This window comes from Triturus cristatus, chromosome 8, assembly GCF_964204655.1.
Source record: "Triturus cristatus chromosome 8, aTriCri1.1, whole genome shotgun sequence".
Classification (NCBI taxonomy): domain Eukaryota; kingdom Metazoa; phylum Chordata; class Amphibia; order Caudata; family Salamandridae; genus Triturus; species Triturus cristatus.
In genome coordinates, this window is record NC_140591.1 from 1,366,513,274 (window position 1) to 1,366,530,881 (window position 17,608).

Sequence of the window (17,608 nt, forward strand, 5' to 3'; positions counted from 1 at the left end):
TAGCGGAATCCATCTGATATTTAGAGGCTATCTTGTCCATGTTGTAGAATCCATTTTGTATTTCTGGCAGCCATCTTGTTTGCCATGTGCTCACCATGTGCTTTGTCCTCCCTTAGTGTTGACTGCTCTTGTAATCTACCTAGAAACAACTATATTTAGTATCTTCTACTTCCGCACATGCTCAGTTGAGTTTGCAGCTGCTAGTATCATGTAACTGTCAGGATATGTTTACCAGTGTTAGCAAACTGTTAACTCCTCCCACTTGTCGACTCTGCAGTTTCTGTATGACCATATGTGTGCATAACTCCTCTCAAGTATACTTGTACCGTCTTCTTTTAGCCCCTGTGTGGGTATAAAAAGGACCATGGCCCTTCTGTTCAGTGTGCTACTTCATTCAATACCGAAGGGTGCTGTCTGAATGTAGTTCCACCTCATGAGGTTTATTAAACTCTGTATTTTCTATTTCAGTTTCTGTGCCAACTTCTTTCCAATAGTCTGAGGACTCTGTGCAGAGAAGGGCGAACCCCTTGCACTAGTAGGCCTAGCTTAGGCCTATTTTCTACAATTGGATCGCTTGATTAGTTCAGCGCTGCCAAGAGAAAGTCTAGTGTGGATATTACAGTACAATTGGTTCCGTTTGATGTCGTTTACTTCAACACCTTCTCATTCTCTGCAGTGCAAGGTAAATTAAAGGAAGATAAATCCTACAAGAAGGATAAGCCTACAGGGTGATAGTAGCTGAGATGTCATGAAATCTAGGAATTCCTTTAGGAAAAGGTTATTCCTGCCTGGGCAGTGCAAAATGATATTTACTCTAGTTTTAGAGGGTGTAGTGTTACCAATGCCTATACGTAAGAGACTGGAAGGTCTTAGCCGAGATGGTTTTATATCTGTGTGTAGGATAATTATTCATTACAAATAACAGGTATCCCCACCATCTGTTTTATCAGATCTATCTAGGTGGATTATCTTGTAGCTAGGTGGCAGACGGTGGTCATGAGTGGCATGGGCAAGGGTGGAATCATGTTTGTTATAATGCAAGCACGTCAAGGTTGTTGTGCAAAAGCAAGTAGGAGATGGATGTCGAGTTGGATATTAAAGACTTAGTTTTCTGTGGCAACTTAGATTGGTAGGGTCTAGTGTTATGTTCGATTTTAAACATTTTAGGGCAGCTTTAATTTATTTTTTTTAAACTCATTTCATGTTATACAATCCTAATCTAGTGATAAGGGGTGAGGGAGAATCTGCCGACACTTAAAAAAATATCTTTAAAAACAGTACACCAAATTTGGTGCGACAAGGCGGTTACACTAGACTATAGAGGCTACAGCAGAAAAAAACACCTATTCAATATAATTTGTTTGAAACCAATTAGGAACTTTAAGGAGCGCCAAAAATCTTACCCAGGTATTTCAATTGGTTCTCTGGAGGAACATCACAAAATCTCTCAAAGTGAAAAACAGAGCTATGACATTTTGTACAAGAGCGAATTTCAGCACTTTACTGCACTAGCATCTCTCCATTTCATTGGTTTCTCTGATATTTAAGACACTGACCTTTCAGAGCTGGTAATTCATCGGTTGACATTTTTAGTTTAAGTAACCTTAAGAACCGATCTAAAAGCATTTCTAGAACGAATAACACTGGAGGTTCAGAACAAGATGTCTGACTCCCATTGCAGTGCTGTGGCAAGTGATGGAATACATCAGTGAAAGACCATCCTCAAACACAAGCACTGATTCAGGCAAAACATAACACACTGTCCCCGCGCGGCAGAGTTCTAAATCCCTTAGCAGCAAGCCAGAACTAATGCTATATGATGGTGGGATAACAGGAGCAGATGTCCAGGGAGATGGCGCAAATAGGATGCAGAGAGGGAAAGAAATATAACAAAGCAGAACCAAGCGACAAATACGCACAAGCTAACAGTCATCCTCAAAGTACAGAAAAAAAACAGTAGGGGAAAAAACAAAACTGTGAATGGGAATAATAGTGGCAAACAAATTATTTTTTCCCAAAATATTTTTCTAACCACATTTGCAGCTATTCATTTTGGCCATTCTGCTATTACATTTCTACAGTAGACTGGAGGCTAGTGAGCGGCTTCCATAGATGAATGGGCCAACATGACCAACCATGACTCCATGGTCCTATTCCAGTCTCGTCCCCCATAGTGTGGGCTAGTATCAGAAGTTCAGCCATTTCCATTCCAGACCTGGCACTGAGGTGTCCAACATAGGTCCAGGGTCTGGGGATCCATGTTAAAAGATAAGAAATCCAACAAAAGATACATTTCCAGATATACATTCTTCTACTTGGTTAATCTGAATATCTGGCATGGATCAGGTACTCTATTTTAGACTTTCCTGGCACAACAGCTACGTAACATACAACAATTTGAGGAGGGATACACTTGCTCAAGTAAAACAGGTCTGCATATTCTTCACAAAGGAACGGAAAAAGGAACCACCAAACGTATGAATGTCTGTTGTGTACAATCCATTCACTATTCACTAAAAAGCAGAAGAGGACTAAATGTTGCCGTCCACTGCTAGGAGCTTGGCAGCTTCTACACGATTTATTAAATGGCAAAAATATAATTAAAAAAAAAAAAAGGTAGAATGCGTGGAGGAACAAATGCTTATTTTAACAAAGGTAAAATGGGACATTATTGTCAAACTAAAATATAATAGGACGTTTTTGATACTGCTGTATGTCCACCCACAACGATTTACACACAATCATACAAGTGAAGGATGTCATGACGTCATAATATAACAAAGATAAAAGGTGCTTACCAACTTCATCCTGAATCTCCTGAGCAACGGATGGCACTTTGTAAAGGAGGGACAGACTCTGGTTCATGCGCTCATAGATCACACGCAGGTGGGTCATAACCTTGGGGGAGAAAATTAAACAGTGGTCAGATCTCTCACAGGCACAAAATTATCCTATCAGATAGCACATATGTACGTGCAGCAAGTACAGCCTCAGACCTTACAGCTGACGTCCCATTACTGTAATACCAGTTTGACTGGCGCAACCCTAAACCCTTTCACAGCTTACAAGGCACAAAAAGAGTGCTTTACTCTTTCTCATAAAGAATCTATTATTTTAGCTCTTAAAAACTGCAAAACTGTTAGTGAGCACCGTATAATGAGTGCTGCTACCACACATCTCAATGAATCTCAGGTCATGGGCCTTGGAAAGATGAAAGGCTGAGTTGGCTTTGTTGAGATTTGATCTCTTGAGCTTCCCAGCTAGCTGCAGTCTTTTTTTCTAAAGTGGCTCTTTATTGACATGTCCATTACATGCAATACAGGCATGTCGGTCAAGAAACGCATCCGTTCCTGGTTACAGAGTTAACTATCTGCGCACAGACCGGAGGTTCCATTAAAGTTTATAACGCACCAATACTGTGTACTACTGTAGGGTGTATCCCGTACCCCCATGCATCTCATGTCCCCTCTGGAACAAGAGTATGGTCCATATGTGCCAATCATCAAGCACCCCGTGTTGTGTTAGTGTGTAGAAACTACCTCGGCTTGGGGATGTTTGGGGGGGAACCAGTCTTAGGTATGGTAGCCCTGTGGGGCAGCGTAGCCATGATGCCCCTTATGGGGGCCTATAGTCTGTCTAAGTTGCTAACTTTTCTAAGCATGTATCCCAAGCCTCCAGCTGTGGAGGATTGCCCTGCTAGGAGGGCAGCGACTGCCAAGTCGCGACTTCCGCCATTGCCCACTTACGCAAATCCTGCAGCCATCATTGCAATGACGGGGTAACCAGGGTCTTCCGGGCCATGGCATGCAGTGGGTCAGCACATATGCCAGGTCAATAAATAAAAAAAAGTATTTGGTCTTACGTGCGCGTGTGGTGATCCCCTATATGCACCCTAGAGTTTGACCTCAAAGTGCGGTCCTCTTAACCCTCGCATGGGGCCCCAGCTGAATGACTGCACTGGGCTGCTGTCAACTTCAGAAAGCACTTAACATATTTTAAATGTTTTAAAGGAACTGGAAAGCGTTTATTTACAGGCTATCAAGTAAAAGAACAGAATCATAAGGTGTCCTGCAAAACTTAAGTAACACATTCATTTTTCATTGCATCTTGCAACAAACGTGTAAATATATGATAAATTATCTTCAAAATTGAAAAAGTGCATTTCATTAACATGCAGAAGGGTTACACCTTAGTACATCCGAATAGAAAATTGCATTCAAAAGTATTTTATTTAAAACTGATCAGTTTGAAAAAATATAATGTGTAGAAATACTCATGCCTCCTCACACCCTTGACAAGAATGCCAAGAGTGAACTAAGAGGCAAGTGAGTTGCCACGTGGAATCCTTTGAGAAATCAGGGTTATTATAAATGGCCAACATTATAGTTTAATAAATCAAACACAAGAGGTTTGTACTTGAGGTTGAACTCTTGTATTTCAAGGTGCTCTTATATGTCATAATGAAGACAAAGGAGACGAAGTGATATTAGGCAATTGCATAGGATCAAACAATTGGGTCAAATAGAGAAGCCAGGATTGATCCTAGATTTTCGGGTTTTATGTTGTGCAAGTCTATATCAGTTCAATTCAATAATCAAGTTACCTCCTTTTTAGGTCTCGCTGGCGAGATTTAATGATTTGGGGTATTTTCTGTAAAGGGCATTAAGCCCCGCCCCTCTTTTCCATTGGCCGGCATCACCGTTTATGCTAAACGGTGGCCATCCATTGGAAAAGAGGTGTTGGTGACGTTTTAGATCGGCTTTCTGAGCCGTCTCATTTGGACGGGCTCGTCTGCCTTCCTTCTGCTGTGAAAGCTTTAACACATGGCCCCATAAAGACAAGAAAGCTTTCACGACAGACGAAAGTGAAAGCGGACCGTGCTTGTTCAAACCCGGTGCTTGTTCAAACCCGGTGCTTGTTCAAACCCGGTGCTTGTTCAAACCCGGTGCTTGTTCAAACCCGGTGCTTGGAGGAGAGGGACTACCCTCGCGGGGTAGGGTCCTTGCATTCAGCCTCAGTAGCGCATCTCTTCTCCAAACCACACCACTTCCCCCCCCCCCTCCCCCCGGTACCCCACCCCGGCCTCAGGGATGACAGGTACCCTCCTACTGGCTGCCTTGGACACTCATTTATCTGCCCTGCTCTCCTCCTTCTCGCCTTCAGTGACCTGTTGCTTCCTGCAGACCCTGGCTCTACAGAGCTACTAGTACCCGCACACAGCCCGGACGCGAGGAGAAGATGCAGAGCAGGACATCATCTTTTCTGAACTTAACGCGGTTTTTAGAGGAGGACCAGCGTGGAGGTGGACGCAATATTCGTGTCCAAGCTGCACCCGGCAGAGGATTACGCAGCAGGAGCGTTCTTGCTTGCGATAGGTGACTTTGGATCGGAGGAGCAGAAACTTCAGTGTTTCGAGGTGTTGTGCGCACCTTCTCTGCCGAGCAGAAGACGCGCAGCGCTGCACGTTACCGAGACGCTGATTGGTGCACCGACATTTTGGCAGGTGAGGGAACTGTGAAGCCAGCAGAGATAGTGACCTGTACAAAGTCACACAATTCGTGCACGTAGAGGAGCCACAATTCTTATGCGGATCTCCGGGTTCATTTAAGTCCCAAGGGCACAAATAAAACAGTGCTACAGTCAATTGGGGGTGAAACTGAAAATACGTATGCTCAGGCATAATGGAGCTAATTACGATTTTTTATTGTGGATTTTATAAAGTCCATTTCTAGCCCAGCATCATCTCGCATTTTTAAACAGATGTGTTACCTACCGGAATTTGTTTTATTGACTGTAGAAGGATGAAAGGCAAAGTGCACCGCCGGGGTCAAATCTGTGAACGGGTGAATTGATTCATGAGTCATACTCCGCATAGTTGGGGTGAAACGATGCGCCCGGTACCTTGCAATGAACTCCATAATAAGGGCGACATAAAATGATGAAAAAAACGTGCCGATAACTGAGGGAGCATATAGTTTGTTCTATAAACAAGGTGAAAATGCAACAGGTACAAGAGCTGTTCGATTTTGCATTCATTTTCATGTAGAATAGATGCTTGTCGCGACATAATGAATGCTAATGTAGTTCTAAATGTAGGACTCTGTTAGCCAAGGTTGAGCTGTCACGGTTTCCGACAGCAGCTGCTGTATAAATGCATGTGTGAGCTTCTCTCCTCTCTGGCACTGCTCTCTGATGCGCTCCTCCGTCCACTGATTAACACGCTGATCTGTCTAATGCTCCGCCAGTTAAACGCTCGCCGCTGACATGCGTTGTTAACTTCTGGTCGGTCACTCGTTCGAACCTTGACGAGGTCAATGCAGCTTTCCTAAGACGACTGCATTGTCTTCAATTTGATGATAAAAGCCCCCGCTTTAATGGCGGTTAATGAATAGACTGGGGCATAAAGCTCTCTACATAATACTGGAACTCATAATTCCTGTTCTAGGTGTGAAATACTGAAGGTAAAAGTTTCTATTTAGTGCCAGTGTCCCCACTCCACCTGCAAAGTTGTGATGCCTCCTGCGCTGCAGTAGGGGTAATATGTTACACCCCAACCTTACGAAGGAACAAGCATCGAAAATGCAATAGGTCTCACCTTTGATTAATTTAAAGCCATTTGCTTTCCTAATGGTATTGTATAGCAAAGCAAATGGCTTTAACTTAATGAAAGGCAAGACCTATTGTATTTTCAATGCTTGTTACATTTGCCTCTCTTAAGGTAGCAACAGCAAACAGGAAGGCTTAATCCTCAAGGTGCTGTACAAGGATAGCAATTCAGATACAGAATAATACAGTAGTGTAAAAGCTACGACTCTTCTAGAGACACGGGCTTAATTTAGAGGGCAGTATGGAAAGAAACTCTAAAAATAACTCCATGACTCACTGGCCAGGCCATATATGTGATTTGCTCCCCCTACGCTCATCTCAACCCCACTCTCACCATGCTGCCATTAATGCAGCCCTCGGGCAGACCATCGTTTGTAGCCCTCTGGAAAATGTTTGCGGGTAACCGTGCCCTAGAGGGTCAGTGGGTATTGCCCTACTAGTAATATCTGCCAGTAGCGCAGTTACCATTTCCTAATAGCAACCAATAATGAGGCAGGACCATACCATATGATAAAAGTCCAACTCCAAGGTCGATCAACAAGGAAACCCGGGGGGGTCACTATCTGGAATATGTGGTTGATGTGCACAGGTATCAGATATGTCTGGTGTAAGTAGTTAAATTGAGTGAACTTTAGCCGAGGATTTCTGGATATTGTGCACATCTGTTCAAGTGTTGAGTCTTGTTGCCTGTCCTCGAGTTCCTGGCCAATTACAGTTGGGGCGGCTTTAGAGCTGTTGGTGCCTGGTGCAACAATAGGTTTTGGTGCCACATGCCCTCCCAAATCCCCCCAAAGGCCAACTCCTCGGATTCCCTCATGACCACTAGGTAAAAGTGCCCCTTATCTCTCCATAGCTCCTTTCTACCATACATTAATTTGTTTTAAAGCACTGGTAAAAGCTAACTTTACTAATAAGAAAGTGTATCTACCAAAACAAACTTTTGCACAATATTAGGAATAGATTGTGAAAGACTGAATAAAAAACAGAACGTCCTAACCTATTTTATGCAGTTTGCATGCAGCTCTTTGATGACAGTTCGTAACAGTCACTGTTCTATATTAGGGTTGTATCTTATGAACTGTGGTGAAAAAAGGATCTCTGGGACAAGAGCAGTAACCAACTCAGCTGGGGAACAACAGAGCTACTCAGAAAATAGGCAGGCAAAGGTATTATGACTTCAAGTTATCCTTAAAAATGCAGAAAACTCATTCAAGGCAGCAATGGAGAAAGCTACTCGCACAAAGAACAACTATAGTAAAAACAGTGGTCGCGTATATTCCACTGGCCTATGCAAAACACATACAATAACTAAAAATAGGTGCAACATTTTGAGAAGGTACGGTACAAGAACCCAAAGTAGAATTGGTCCTCAATGCAAACTCACAAGAGGTATAATAGATATAGGAGCAGGACAAGCTTCCCTCACAGGTAGGGCTCAGGCAACAACAGTACAAGCTCAGCTCGCCAATACAGCAAGATAAATCGCACACCGTCGGAATAGCATAGGCAGCAGCATGAAAGCAGAAAAGGTACAACAGATACGTCAGTCTTGTATGATGGGGTGTCAATAACCAACACACAGTGTGAAACAAGAATTTAAACCAAATGTTAGTATTTAACTCATGATAACATTTTTGGGAACACAGAAACCATACGCTGACAGCAGTTCTCTTGACTTTTAATAGTACTGTGCATTACTTCAGCTGAGTTTGGACTTGAGGAACCCTTGAGATTCCGTAAGATGTTTATAGTCTCTTTAATGTTGGTGACATGAATCACCCACACATGTAGATACTTACTGCATAGACACCTATGTAAATTCCACCATATGGTAAAATCAAGGCCTAGTAAACTACTATAGCGTAAGAAGCAAATAGTAGTATTTAAGAAAATTGCAGTCCGTCAACCAGCAGCGCTTTGCATTAGAACAGTTTCAGGCAGGTGCTCACACCGAAATGAAATTTCTCCAACTGTGTTAACAAAGCGCAATTCTTTCTGGTCTCCCGAACAAAACCGCCCGCACATGTCGTTTCAGGGACTAGAACAGAGTGTAAATCTCTGGTGCTTTCCTGTGTATGTCACTGTTCTTACATTTATCAAACTTGAAAGTTGTCTAGAAGATCTGAGCATGCCATCATCATCATGCACCGCTCGTCTCTTGAGGCTTGCGACTCTTACTGATCATGAAGAAAGTCAGACTTCTTCAAACTGAGACCTATCTGAAAGCATTCTTGTGCATTTCAGTTCTCCAGCCACTGGGCGCCCATCTTGCTCCTAGACACTCCCATAGAGAAACATGCAAGGCTCTTGTCTACGTTTTTGCATCATTACCCGCTGCATTTTGCTTGACCTATTTGTTGAAATATGGAAAAAAACTAAAAAGTCACCATAGCAATTTATCATCATCTGGAGCAAGTTTTTCTTCTGCAATCAAATTTCTGTGATTTTGTATTGCTTTTGGCACGCTATTCATATAAATTCAATGTAATTTTGTACTGCATTGTCTATTTTCTACTATCTGTAGAACGCACTGTTGACCTTGCAAGCATTTGAAATCCATCAAATGAAAATTATAGCTTGACAAAATGAACTAGTCCAACTGATGGGATTAGTACTAGAAACAGATCTCAAACTATGGAATGTTTAAATAATTGTTACCTGTGATCTGATTTGTGCAGCTTTCTTTGGGTCGACCATGCGGACATGTTCGAAGTGTTTTAAGGTATGCTGTCTGTCCTTCTGCTCAGCACGTACATACTTCTTTAGCATATTAAACACATGACGAGGCTATAGGGGAAAAAAAAAACAATTATATTGTAGGTTCTAAACAAAATATTAAACAAATTCAATGCACATAAACTCCAAATAGGGAGACCGACACTGCGGATAAAAAAACACTTTTTGAAAAGATGATTTTACAGATCATGCAATGATTTATTTTTTTTGCTTAAAGTCAGAAGACATAAATAACTATCTTTTAGTCTCATTTTAATAGTGTCTCGTAATCCCACATTTTATGTTTCAAATGTTAATACCATTAACGAGGGTCATCTTATGTTTGAAAAACATTTTCTGTTCTACAGATTATCATGGTGAGCCAAAGTAGAACTTGGCGCAGTCGTATATGAATCTAAAGTTGATAGTCAATTCTACCACACTGACTTCTTTTTTTTAAATTAACAAAAACTGACTTTGTGGGTGCCATTTACATCTGCAGATCCCACTTTAGAGCTGAAAATTTAATAGAAACAAAAACGAATGCTAGGACTGCTACCAACATCTTAAGACTGCGAACGCTGAGACGCGGTATTTCCTGCTTGTGAGTGGCACTGAAGCCTGCTGCTGCTTTTATGTTGACGCTCGTTGTGTGCTTTTTTAACAGCTACAATCGTTTCTAAAATAAATATTTTCCCTGAACTTCACCTTATTTACCTTGACTCAGCGGTGTCCGCCTGTCAGAGCGGGTCCGCTGCACCTTTTGGGGTCAGCCTGCTAGTTGTCTTTGCGCTGCCACATGACTGCCTATAAAACGCCACAGTGGCACGACCGCGTAGCGGATGCGGCCCCGGCACGCCGAAGGCAAGCCCGTATGCGCCCGTCCGCGCACCGGCCACGCACAGCGCCAGCCCGGTCTGCTAAACCATCCCTTATGTACTCAAGTGCTGTATTACGGGAAATTGGTGTGCAGGGAGGGGGCCATGGGAAGTTCAAATTGGAAGACACGGCTGGGGTAGTCGCCGACTTCCTTAAAAGGGACACCTTAAAATGTAGTCTGCTTAATGTTAGGTTCCTATGTAAGCATTACACAGAAACGCAGCTTGTTTCTGACTGAGACCTGGACTCATCCAGGGTCCGATTTGGAGTTGGGCCTGGCGTGTCCTCAGGGCTATAAAACCTTTCATAAACCACGTCCTTGCGGTAGGGGTGGTGGGGTAGGAATAATTTTTAAAGAGGCGTGGGATCTCTCCCCTGTTGATATCGATGGGGTCAATGGGATTGAGTTTCTGGGCTTTGCCCTTAAAGATCAAGGGAGCCAGGTGCTCACCGGCATTATCGGTTATAGGCCCCCGGGGGTGGCAAGTCTACCCCAACAGAAAAATATGTTTGATGTCTTTAGTAATATGGCTCTCTCCCATGCTAGACTCCTTATCCTGGGGGATTTTAATCTGAAGGCGAACGGGAGCCTGGACTCAGGATATGAAAATCTCTTACAATCTTGTAGGGACCTACATCTCTCGCAATGGGTGACAGAGCCTACACACACGGGGGCATGTACTGGATCTAATTTTTGCTAGGGAAGATTCGATGAAAGTGATGAATACTCTGCCGGTCGGTCGGTCCAACACCTGATTAATTCTGAGATGTTTAAAATTAGACAGATCGGCCCTATCCTGAAGGAAAAAAGGAGCTTTCTTAGTAGGGACTGGAAAGGTCTCCTGAGAAAAGCTTGCACCTCCCCAGTAATTCACCTTGGAGGTTCCTTTGACCCTAGGAAACAGGTGGATAACTATGCTACCCTCTGTTCACTCAACCGGGTTGTTCCCCAAAAATTGGTTAAAAAAAGTAGGTAAACCCTCTGCCCCTTGGTATAACGCTGAACTGCAAGAATTAAAACTTGGATGTAGACAGGCAGAACGGCATTGGAGGAAGGGGTATCTTGACAAAGACAAGGTTGCCTGGAAGGAGACTATACTCATTTATAGGAAACATATTGCCACTGCTAAAGCTGAATGTTTTGCATATGCTATCCTGAAGGCCCCTAATAGCACTAAGAGTGTGTTTAAAATCATGAATGATATCATCAGCCCTGCCTGCACAGGAAATAAGATCCACCCCAGGCAAGAACTGTGTGACAACTTGGCTGTCTTTTTTTAGGACAAGATCTGCAAAATTATCAGTGGTTTTGTAGTGGATAGCACGGACTCCGGGGCTGGTGGTCTCCCACAGAATATGAAAGAGGGATGGACCGGGGGGAGTAAGAAACTGGGTCAGAGGCCCCTTCTTGACCACTTTGGTATGCAGTCGTGGAAGACTTCAAAAAGTGGCACTAGGGGTCTCCTCTGGTTCACCCCTGGACTCTCTCTCCCCCATAGAGTTTGGAAAGCGCTGGGCGCTGAACTATTCCCTTTGCTAAGGCAGTTATGTAGCCAAACCATATGCAGCGGGACTGTCCCGCCCTGCTGGAAACAGGCAGTTGTCTCTCCTCTATTGAAAAACCCTTCACTTTACCCAGCCTGCTTAAAAAATTACAGGCCCATCTCTCTCCTTCCTTACCCGGTGAATATCATTGAGTGATTGGTAAGCAAGGAGCTCTCGCAGTTTCTGGAGGTAAATGATTTATTGGAGGATGTGCAATTTGGCTTCCGCCCAGCGCACAGGACTGAGACCGCCCTACTAACAGTGTTGGACGATCTTCGGATGTGTGCAGACACGTGTCATTCGGCTATATTGATCTTGCTGGACCCGTCTGCCACAGTCGATCATAAGGTCCTCATGAAACGGCTGGAACAAGTGGGGGTTGTGGGATTGGCGCAAAAGTGGCTGCATTCTTATCTGTCAGACAGATGTCAGGCAGTGGCCCTTCCCCCCCTTTCGCTCAAAGTTCACCAAGATACGCTATGGGGTCCCACAGAGATCTGCGATCAGCCCCATACTATTTAATGCCTATATGCGTCCCTTGGTGGACGTCATTAAATCTTATGATATAGGCTTGGTGAACTATGCTGATGACTTTCACTGGAGGGTGATCAATCAACCACGTTACATAACTTCCATGCCTGTATGCTGGATGTGGTACTTTGGTTGAGAAACAACACACTGCAATTTAACGCAGAAAAAAACAGAGATCCTATGTATTGGAGATGGGAGAGTGCCTTATTCTCTCACTGTGGACTTCTGGCCCATTCCTGCTGACCCTCCTCTAGTACCGTCCAAGACGGTCCACAATCTGGGGATCTGTTTAAATGAGAAGTTGACCTTGGAAACGCATGTTAACAAGGCCGTTGGGAGCTGCTTCTCCCTTATCAGGGCCCTTTGGAAAATTCTTCCCATGCTTCTGAATCAGGCACGCGCACTGGTAGTCAGGAGCGTCATTATGAGCAGACTAGATTACTCCAATGCGTTACTGCTGGAATCCCCAAAGTATTTAATTTGGAGATTACAAAGAATCCAGAATGCGGCAGCTAAGCTGGCCTTGATGAGACCTCGCCAGTCTTCTGCCTCCGAGGCCCTGGCGGAGCTCCATTAGCTCCCTGTTTTGCAGAGAATTCATTTTAAATCCCTCTGTGTCGTGTTTAAGGCACTGCATGGACTGGGGCCCTTACCGTTGCAGAAAAAATTCAGCTGGTATGCTCCTACTCGGTGTCTTCGATCATCCTCGGCCAACCTGGTGAAGGTACCACCGACTAAAAGAGCTAGACTAGGGGGACGAGCCTTTAGTGTTGCTGCAGCAAGGCTTTGGAACAGTATACCCATGGAGCTGCGGCAAATGAATGATCTATTGCCATTTAGAAGGAAAATAAAGACCTGGCTCTATCCTAGAGCATCAGGCTAACCTACTCCCTTGTCACAAATCTCCCGTCTCACAGCACCAGGATACCCGCTGGGTCACAGTGCACTATACAAGAAGTGCCTACATTACATTACATTACGCAGCTAGTACCAGTGCATGATGGACTTGCATTTCCTGTTCCCAAAGCACACTGAACACGTTCTTCAGGTGTTGTCTGTTGGCTCGTGGGCATAGGCGAAAGGTGCGGGCCATCTATGCAGGGCCTGGTGTGCATGGTTGAAGATCATAGGCCGTGGGTGATAGGGGCATTGAGGCGGACATAGGCCCGGACCTTCACCTAGAGTTTGCGTTTTAGTGGGTTCAGTGGACATAGCGGCAGGGCAGAGGGCCAGGTTTTTACCTACAGTGTGCAGTTCAGTGAGTTTTCTGGGCATGGTACCTGGGTGCAAGGCATGGCCAAAAAGTCATAACCCAAGGCTTAAAGTCAGCTGTCGAACCCGGAAATGAACACTAAAAACAACTAATGGGAAGGTATGGTTATTTACTTGGATGAAGAATAATGTTGAGGCCACGAGCAGAGCAATGAACGAGGTACCAGCTGCACTGCTCACCATTCCGGACAAATTCCAGTGTTTTTTAGGGTTTGATTAAACTTTTGGAGAAAGTTTATGTTTATTTAGGGACATCAATATTGCTCTTCTATGCCATGAATTACTCGCATTTGTGTCGCCTTATAAATGGTACAAACAAAATCTTTTTAAATTGTTGACCGCTCTGTTACATGTCAAGATAGGTCAATAAACCTAGCTTTGCACACTTTTGCAATGCTAGCGCTGACCAGGGTTTCCACTTCCAGACTGCCATAAGGCAAATTGCTGATTATCAGTTTAAACTTTAGTGGCTTCTGGTAGACTGTATTAGGAGGAGGAGCAGGGATGAAAACGTGAAAGAATGCAGAAACCTTTGTGGCAATAGCTTGGCATCCTACCCCAGAGAGAGTTCCGATTGATAAATATCACAAGACATCCGAGGTCATAAATTTAGCCAAGGTGCTCAAGAACTGAAACTCTGACTTCTCACCTATTGAGCAGGAATGCAAATGTAGTACTTGGAATTTGTCTTCCTGAACTGCGAATAGGCCACAGAAGACTATGTTGTCTAAGCCTAAGGAGAGTGGAGCCATCTTTATTCATTATTTTATTTTTATTATTTGTGTAGATCGCAAAATGTAAACCTCAGGTGGGGTGACATATGAGGAAGGATGTCAAAGATGCTTAAAGGCTTTCTGGGTCACTTGGCACACCAGAGCAGGGACATAAGCTGCCACAACTGAGGGAGCATCGGTAGGTTACAAATCTTGTCTGAGGGGGATAGAGCGGATAGGTCTTGTGTTGTCAGGAGGAGTTGTCTGGACCCTCAAAGGGATTCTGTATCATTAACTGCTTGTTTCAGACTGCAAGTGATTCCTCCTTATGCCATGCCTAAGAATGGGAGCCAATGAATAGTATCGCTGAATTGAGGACTGAAGAGAACTTGATGCCCTGTCTGTAGACAACTAACTGTCCGCATCAGTTGCAGACACTGATATGAGGAAAATCTCAATTTAACCTCATGCTTTTCTACAGTGAACAATGCTTCCCATTAACTACAGTTTTACAAACAGGAAAGCTAAGGGAGTGACCAATGGTAGAGTTTGACCGAGTTACACATTGGATACATGTTTGCGGGTTTAGAAGTAGTAAAATAATTAGGAGTTTAAACCACCGTCCCTCCCATTCAGCAGTGTCTGAAGAGGACACATTACCCCTTTCTTACTAGTCACTGGGCAACCTCTGGCATGCTTAAAACCCTGGGATTACACCTAGAGAACATCTTGAATCAGGCTTTGGTACAATGTGGCTTCTAGATTGCAGCAGAGAAAACTCTGTCATGAGTCAACTGATGCACATCCGACTCGACCCGTATACAGAAACAATGATACAAACACACTTAATGAGATTTGCAAGACGGGCTCAACATAATGTCTAGGGACTTGTAAAATTGAAGACATTCTAAGCTGGGACAGAGAGGCCTCCACAAGCATATGTGCTCCAAACTGCTGTAGCATCCCGTAGGGCAGGGTTCTCCAAAGTCAGTCCAGGAGGGCCGGATCCATTCCAGAATTTAAGATAAATAGATTTATCTAAATGGGTATATGCTAAAAATCTTCCAAAGATCCGGTGCTCCAGGACATACTTTGGTGAATTCGGCCATACGGCAGAACGATAAAAGTTGAGAACTAACTTAATAAACTAGCCGTATTTCACTGTGCCATTCCAGTGTGTTCAGGTTTGGGACATTACAGAGAAAAAGCCGTCGACAAAGGCAAAGGGGTTAGTTGTTTAGGCAAATCTGTGCAGAAGGGCTATAAAATGGTTCACATTTGTGTTTTCAATTGCTTGTTGCTTACTGATTGGACAGAGCTCAAGGCGGTATGGTCATGAAATTAATGCTTTTCCCACAGGCCCAGGTATACACATCCACTGTCTTGTCGTGATACATCACAGCAAAAAAAAAAAACTGCTAATATAGCCATCAAATTAAATTCATTTGTAGATTCAGACGGGCTTTTACTGACTTATTTCTGCATAATCCTCCTGCTCCATTACAGTTACACTTGCACTGTCACTGGAAAGGATTTAGAATAGTTCAGATTTCTGTTCCACTTTTTAACAATGTAACAGCAAGAAAATGTACTCTGGGTCTGCTTTTTTTCATGACCAAAAGGATAATGGGACTATTTTAGGATCACAGTTCCTCCTTGAGGTTCTGAATCTAGTTACACCATTCTTACAAAAACATGGATTCGCCCTGAATGTACTGGGGATGTGTCATGAAAAGCAAATTTCCTTGGTTTCCATGTTTGGATTTGCCATTCATCAGTAGAACTAAAGAACGGTTAAGAATTTCACACAAAAATGGTAGGTTGTCTTTGTACAAAAGTGGAGAGATCATAGATGTCAATTCAGTAATATTTGCTGCCACATGTATCCCTGCCACTGACGCCCCCAACCCTCCCGTGCACATCAGGTCCAACCTTTGCTATCGTTTGTCTCCGGGATCAGGAAGGCACCCGTGGCAGGGAAGAGGGCCACAAGACCCACGTGGACTTCCTGGTTTCCTCCCATTGTCTTGTCCAGTACCCTCTAGTAGTAAATGATTGGATGCTGAAATTTGAGGGCAGGACAAGGGGCCAACCTTCTCATGTCCTTCAGGGGCAGTGTGGGTCAAAAGGATATTTGATGGCACACAGGCACGCAACGCCCATTGGGCTCAAAGGGCTTCAGCCCCTCTCCCCCTCCCTGTCGTGTGTGTCAGCCCAGTTGAGACAGCTTCCTGGGCACACAGTTTTTGAGCTGCTGTAGGCTAGCTGGTCTGGCGTCTGTCTTATTGCAGCAGCACCGAGTACCTCACAGGTTTTTAAAAGACCATTTACTTGTTAACGAGGCTTTGTTGTTTTTCACCTCTTCTTAGAGCCCCTGCATCTCCTCTCTGCCTATTGCTGCTAGAATCAGCCCCCTCCACCCTCCGAAATATTTAATAGCCCCCCCTCCCCCCCAACCCGAAATGTAGCTTTAATTGTACCTCTGATGGGACATCACGGTAAAGCAAACCAGACAGTATGACAATTACTTGCATATTTCAAGGACCTCAAACAGAGCACCTACCCGTGCGGGGTCAGCCTGGAGAGCGGTGATGTAGTTTTCCAGGGCAACGCGACGACGGTCGTTCAGCATGGCTTCTATCCGGGCCATGTGCGTCTCGACCAGCTGCTGTCGCTCGTTTGCGGCTTCCTGCTCCAGAGCTTCCACCTTTTCCTGAAAGTGCTGCAATGCAAAAGAAAGAAGATTTTTAATACAAAGAGAAAAGGTGCATTAGGACTACCTTGATTTTAAGAAAAGAGGTCAGGCAAGGTAAATGATCTGTCTCCAGTATTAAAGTTCTCCATCGGGATCCTCCCTGAACCACCGTGCTCTGAAAGTCAAGGAAGTTGCTTCATGGCACTCAATTTCTTATGCGTCTAATCCATCATACATTTGTCCCAGTCAGCATGAGGGGAAGACTCTGGGGGGCTGCAGAAATAATCAATAGCTGCGCCTCGTTTTATTTCTAGGCCATGATTAAGGTAATCAGTCTCTAAATAGAAATGGCCTTTATCTCTTTCATTCGCTCTCTGCCTCTCGGTGTTGGAATAATCACGGGTTGTGCAGAGCACATTACTAGATAAAAAAAACTCATTAGGCACTGGAATTAAAAGATGTGGGAACATCACCAACTCCGAGGTACCAGGAACAGACTCCGCACTTGTGGTAGGAAGGACAACACACTGTTTACACAGCTGGCTACTTCAGCCCACTCCCACTGCATGGGCGCACAAAAAACCCACAAAACAATGTCCTCTGCTTAAGAATGATTTATGGCTGTGGGAGGGGATCAGCACAGTTCACGTTG

At 44.1% G+C, this 17,608-nt stretch overlaps 1 protein-coding gene across 4 annotated transcripts in view; it reads right to left on the bottom strand.

Annotated features, from left to right (window-relative positions):
- Nucleotides 1–17,608, bottom strand: part of APP (amyloid beta precursor protein) — a 522,694-nt gene that overhangs the window by 77,659 nt on the left and 427,427 nt on the right. For all 4 annotated transcript variants that reach the window (XM_085623075.1, XM_085623077.1, XM_085623076.1 and 1 more), the window contains 3 exons: nucleotides 16,825–16,983; nucleotides 9,265–9,393; nucleotides 2,799–2,898 (listed from right to left, as the gene is read on the bottom strand). In XM_085623075.1, the coding sequence (XP_085479201.1) occupies nucleotides 2,799–2,898; nucleotides 9,265–9,393; nucleotides 16,825–16,983 (388 nt within the window). The remainder of the gene's footprint in view (nucleotides 1–2,798; nucleotides 2,899–9,264; nucleotides 9,394–16,824; nucleotides 16,984–17,608) is intronic.